The sequence below is a fragment of the Melanotaenia boesemani genome, chromosome 7, assembly GCF_017639745.1.
Source record: "Melanotaenia boesemani isolate fMelBoe1 chromosome 7, fMelBoe1.pri, whole genome shotgun sequence".
Lineage (NCBI taxonomy): Eukaryota > Metazoa > Chordata > Actinopteri > Atheriniformes > Melanotaeniidae > Melanotaenia > Melanotaenia boesemani.
The window spans coordinates 21,872,602-21,878,601 of NC_055688.1; the positions used below are offsets into that span (position 1 = coordinate 21,872,602).

Here is a 6,000-nt window from a genome sequence, read left to right on the forward strand (position 1 = left end):
CACGCGCAGCTCTGGGTTCATCAGAGTCGTGGTGGAAGTGGTGGAGGCGGACATTGTTGTGGTAACAGTTCAGCTCGGGAGGATGAGCCGAGATGATGCACTAATCATGATTGGATAACGGGAGAGATTGTGTTGCGTTTGTTTTCCGACTTAAAGAATGAATTACTCGTAGAAGAAGCGGCTGTTGCACGGCGCGTATTCCGCCAACCACCGGAGATCGGGGTTCATTCAGCCGAGGCGAGCAGAGCACAGCCTGATAAGACGATGCCTGCGACGTAAAAACCCACAACATCTGCAGGGTGTGCATCCGTGGCTGCTGGAATAAGCCTCCGTCGATCGACCAGGCCTGTGTGCACACAGAGAGGAAAAAGCCCACCTATTTTTTTTTCTTTCTTTCTTTTGATGTTTTTTAAGCGCTGTCGGAAAAGAAGGGGAAATTCGGACTGTTGTGCTCCCAGAGGCCTTTGGAGAACACAGCCTAGTGTTTAGAGGATAATTCACTGACATTAATGTGAGCTCTTCATACACGACCTCATTAAGGATTTCTACTCGGAGGGCATATTTAAAACAGCAGGACACCTTCAGGAAAAAAAATCTAAATAAAGATATCACATGTTTCCTTTACCTTCGGTGCTCTGGCGATTGTATGGCATCTGGAACGCAGTGGATGCAGATGAAGATGAGGATGAAATTGTGGTGAGCGTGAACATACAGCCAGATCTTAGTGCTTTTAATTAGATTCTCAGGTACCCATAGGTTCGTTTTTCTTATAGCTATAAAAAATGGGTAGCGAAGGTGAGATAATAAACAGAGAACTGTCAAAGATGTCTGACGAGGATTTGCTGGCGTGCTCTAAAGAGGAGCTGGTGAGCCGGTTGCGTAAGGAGGAGTCGGAGAAAATATCAGCTCTGATCCAGCGCGGCCGCCTCATCAAAGAGGTCAATAAACAGCTGCAGGGACACCTCCTCGAAATCAGGGAACTGAAAGTCATCAATCAGCGCCTGCAGGAGGAAAACGTGGAGCTCCGGGACCTTTGCTGCTTCCTGGATGACGACCGGCTCAAAGTGAAAAAGCTGGCCAGGGAATGGCAGCTGTTCGGGCATCACGCGGCCAAAGTGATGCGGGAAGACCTGGGCGGCTACTTGAAAAAGCTCGCCGACCTGGAGCGGATGCAGGACGGGCTCGTGAAAGAAAATCTGGACCTGAAAGAGCTGTGTATGGTTCTGGAGGAGGAGTGCGTTGGCAGGAGTGACTCCAGCCCAGGAGGGTCCACGGAGCTCAATCTGCCGTGCATGGTGGCCCGGGATCTGGGCGACGGAAGCTCGAGCACAGGCAGCGTGGGAAGTCCAGACCAGCTTCATCTGGTGTGCTCACCTGATGACTGATGGCAGGTTTATATCAGCAGCAAGGTCTTCTCCACTTTAAAGAGGAGGCAGTGGACTTTTGATGGACAGATTGAAGAGACAAACTCTAAACATGGGAGGGGGGATCCATTAGGGCTTTCTGAATGCTGCAACGTTTGTGTGCCACTATAGATTTTGAGTTGACAAAGATTCTCTCACCTTACACATTTCAGGACTTTAATAGATGTTTGCCAGATGATAATGTATCCAAATTTTACAGTGTTTTTTAAATACTCTTTCTCTTTTTTCAGTGGTCTGTTAGAAAAAAAAATGGGACCAAAAAATGGGTCACATATGTAAATTTATCTCATGCACTGGACTAGTCTACACTGGTAAGAAGCCTTTTTCTATTGCACTGGATAGAATTATCTTAAATCAAAGATTTAAAGATTAATTTAAATCCAGTTTTGAGCCATATTTAGTCTATCAAATTCAAATAGCACTGAAATAGACTTGTGATAAAAGAAAAGAAACTATTTGATATTAGCTTTTGCTATAGATGCCCAATTGTGTTATATTTTATGCACCCTCTTCCTCAGGACAGGATTGGAGTGCCATATGTGCATGATGATCGTCACAATTTGTACAGGCTGTTTTAAGGACCCATAAGGGTAGCAGTGAGGTGGGGCTGCTGTGCATGGCAGTATAAGGTGCTGGAGCCTAGGCAGAACCAGCACACTTGTTAAGACATCAGATTTGATATGATAGTTCCACTTCACTCAGAGCTGAACTGAAAAAGTTCTGTCACTTTTTTTAAAAATCCAACTGGAAACTCTTTGTATTAAACTGGAAGGTCTACGAGTTTAAATGATTTTTTTTATTCTATTCTGTTCAAGCTCAGCCACTTAAACTCACCTGTTTAACTTTTTTCTGGTGTTGTTGTTAATGTTCAGTTAGCATATCACAGAATTTGTTTGGGTTGGAGATTATCTGCTTTTTCTCTTCTGTAACTATTTAATCTTTAACATTAGGGATAATCTTGACTTTGAACCTTCTCTATCTTAATTTATCTGTATTAACTTTAACATTACTTACCATTTTCTGTTTAAATCATAGATAATGTTGGATTAGAAAAGATTTATTTTGTCGTCAGCTGTTTATTGGTGGGCTATACTCGTAGTGCACTGAAGAGCTTTAAATACAGTGGGTCTGACACCCTGCACTGTCCTGGCCTTTCTTTGTGTGTTTAACTTTGCCAAAACAAGCATTTACATGACACCCAATGATTGATTGATTTCTGCACTTTCTGTTTTGACCTTCACGTCTGAACCAGCTTTGCTTGATTGATGCTCCGTGCTTGTCATGCTGATGGACTTTACCGATGTTCATCAGTTTTAGTTTTGGATCCCTGTTTGCACATTTTGAGGTAGGGTAGAAATGCTTGTACTCACTTAGAAATACACAGATGCCATTTAATAGCAGCATATGCACTGATTTTTTTTCTCCCTTTACTCTGCAGCTCTCATTCTGACTCTGGATCTTTCTCTAACCCTATTTTAGTAATCCACTACTCTCTGACCCATGGATAAATTAGCAAGAGATTCACTTTAATTTAGGGAAATGGAGTAACAGCAAGTACATCAAAGCTCAGGGGTTAGGGAGCGGTCACTGGAGTTTGTCACTGCACAGTGCATTACTTTTACTGGCTGCCACTACAGATCAATGTCAGTGTTGATTATTATGACAGCTTTTCTCACAATGAATTGATTGCCAAGAAATGGTGAAAGATATCCATAATATATTTCCATAATGGGTAAATGGGTTTTTCTTCTCAACAATCCCAAAATGTTTAGTTTACAGATGACACAAAATACAAATTGATGAGTTGATCAGCTAACTGACACTGTTTTTAGTCCTGTATATTTAGTCCAATGTCTTAATTTGTGCATTTTTTTAGGGATGCTTCCAATTATTTATACATGCTGGAATCTAATTTGCGTATTATTATAACAATCTTCAAGCTGTTTATGTTTCACCAAAAGTTACACCATCAGTTTCTACAAAGATTTTTATTTTTTGTCTGTCAAGTCAGGTCAAAGTAAGGCACTGCCCACCAAAACTGAAAATCCAAAAATTACCAGAAATATATTACACTCTCAAATAAAAATAAATATATGATGTTGTAATCTTTACAAACTCCTACGGTCCAGCCTTAGTAGTCAGTAATTTGCATACATCTGTAGAATCTTACATGAGTCTTAGAAACAAAAAGGATCATTATTTGTAGAGGAATTCTATAAAGTGTTATAATGTGACATAAGTTGTTCATAAATATCATTAATATATTATTAGAAAGGGTTATCACAGCTTTTTCTAGAAAACTTGAACTTCTTTAGGGTATAAATGCTGCATGCAGTTCTTTAGATATAAAAAATCACACATTCATGCCATGTTATTGCATTTAAAATGGTACATATAAAGGTTTTTATAGAAAACTAAAGAGTGTAACATTAAAATCTGGGTAATGCCACCATTTTTCATATTATCTAAATAAAGAATCAACTGTCTCCAGAGATAAAGATGAAACAGCTGGTCATCTTAAAATGCTCATCGCAATCATTTTCATTTCTATTATGTTTCCCGCAAGGTCCTGTTTTCTCACACGCATCATGGAGGCGCAGAAAATGACTTTAGTGTTTTCCAATGTGTGTGTGAATCACAGTGTGAGGATTGTTGGTGAGTGCAGGGAGTGATCCGATTGGTCACCACTGCTGCTGCTGCGGCGATGGGCGATTCCACAAGACTGCGGGGCCTCCGCGTGCTGCTGGGCGCTCCCCTTATCTGATGTTCCGTGAGACGTGATGGAGATGCTGTTGTCTGAAGGGGCAGATGGATATGTGAAAACCATACCAGCTGCGAAGGACAGGAGGGAGGGAGTAGAAGTGAGAATAGGTGTGTGAAGCGACTCGGATTCACTGGCAACAGCAGAGGCAGTTGATGCTGCAGGTTTGGTGGGGATAGTTATCTTCGGTTTGGGCTTCTCCATCTTTACAGGTAGTTTGGTTGAGGGTCCAGGACGGCTGGGTTCTTCTGGTTCCAATTTGATGCCCGCCAAAGAGGAAAGTGATGGAGTTGGGTCAGAATCTGAATCGGAGTCATCTATTTTACAGATCGGGCGGTGAGCTTCCAGGACCAACTCGAGCTTTTCTTTCTCCTTTTGCAAGGCAGCTATTTCTTTATGTAAACGTGTTTTTTCGTCCTCCAGCTGGTCAGTCTCCTACACCAAGCAAAAGAGAAATTTACATAAATTCATACCTAACTGTGATATAACTGTAAATTTTGTTATAACATTTGCAAAATATTCACTCACGTTTTGCAATGAGTCTGTCAACTCTCGTCGACGATTGCGACATTTTGCTGCGGCCAATTTATTCCGCTCTCTTCTTATTTTGCGTCTTTCCAGCTCTTCGTGTGATAACTGATAAGAAACATAAATAAAATGACTATGATGCATTTAAAAAAAAGATTAACAAGGACAGAGTCAAACTATATTTAATTTTCTTCCTTTGGTCAGACCAAAATCATATCGTATCATAAAATCAAGGAAACATGGGAACTTAATCCAACATCTTCACATCTTAACATATTCAGGAGAAATACTACCACCATGTGTGCACACTGAGTCATGACAGTCATGGTGACTGAATTATTTAGTAAACGTCGGGGTGTTTGTCTGTTGTAACAAATAAACTTTGACTTCATCCGACATCCTACCAAATAATTACTGTCGAACAAATATTTCCCGCCCTTTCAGGATAATGACTCATGCTCAGACCCCAACTGTGACTCAGGTGTGAGTCACAAAAACTGACTTGCCCCAATGATTCACATGACCGAGTACTTCCTGTGCCATGAAATTTAGACTTTGTGGCAAAGATGTGCCAATGTGTTCCGACAAAATCTAAACATGACACTACACTGGTGAGAGTGATGCTCTTGATAATGAATATTCTTTGAACTCGTATAGACCAATAATATTTTTGTTTCGCATAAGATCGTTTATTGTTTTGTTAGCTTAGAATATTTATTAGAATTTCATCCTTCCTTGATTTTGTGTAAAATATCAAAGAACTTAAAAAAAAATTGTTGAATAGTTGGTTGAATGACAGCTTCAAAAAATTTTTTTTCTATGCTGATCTTACTACATGTCAAAAGGAAATGACAAACTTATGTCATTAAGAATTACAGGATATTACACACTAGTTACACCACCAGTTACACGGAAATGATTAAGCCACTGTCCACACTTCTTCATTTCCTATAAGGGTCACAGATAAGTCTCAAGAGGCCTGTTCACTTTTCAAACTGCAGAGACACAATTACTACAATAATCAGTGTGTTTTTGAAAGATTTTACTAAAAGATCAATGTCTTACTTGTTCATCATTCCTGCGCCTTGTGGAAGGTGTAACATTTGCAGCTGCTCTTATAACCCCCGGTCTGAGGTGATGGGGCTGGGAAGGTGGTTGACCCAGTGACCGTGATCCTGGGAGGACTGGGTATGGAGGAACTGGTGATCGAGAAGGGCCCGGAGGATGCATGAGGGATGGCTGGACTAACCACTGGAGGTCCTGGTTGGTTGTAATGGCATTGAGGCT

General features: G+C 40.9%; 2 protein-coding genes across 2 annotated transcripts in view; one reads left to right on the top strand and one right to left on the bottom strand.

The window, feature by feature from the left end:
• The first annotated feature begins 36 nt into the window (after nt 1-36).
• ccdc85b (coiled-coil domain containing 85B) lies at nt 37-3,830 on the top strand. Its single transcript, XM_041990687.1, has one exon. It carries the CDS (start codon nt 783-785, stop codon nt 1,383-1,385), a length of 603 nt encoding a protein of 200 aa, XP_041846621.1. The 5' UTR covers nt 37-782; the 3' UTR covers nt 1,386-3,830.
• A 69-nt stretch (nt 3,831-3,899) lies between these two features.
• Nucleotides 3,900-6,000, bottom strand: part of fosl1a (FOS like 1, AP-1 transcription factor subunit a) — a 2,912-nt gene continuing 811 nt past the window's right edge. The window contains exons 2-4 of the mRNA XM_041990686.1: nt 5,779-6,000; nt 4,714-4,821; nt 3,900-4,620 (exon numbers count right to left, since the gene is read on the bottom strand). The exon at nt 5,779-6,000 is cut by the window's right edge and continues 36 nt beyond it. Coding sequence (XP_041846620.1) covers nt 4,060-4,620; nt 4,714-4,821; nt 5,779-6,000 — 891 coding nt within the window. The 3' untranslated portion in view covers nt 3,900-4,059. The remainder of the gene's footprint in view (nt 4,621-4,713; nt 4,822-5,778) is intronic.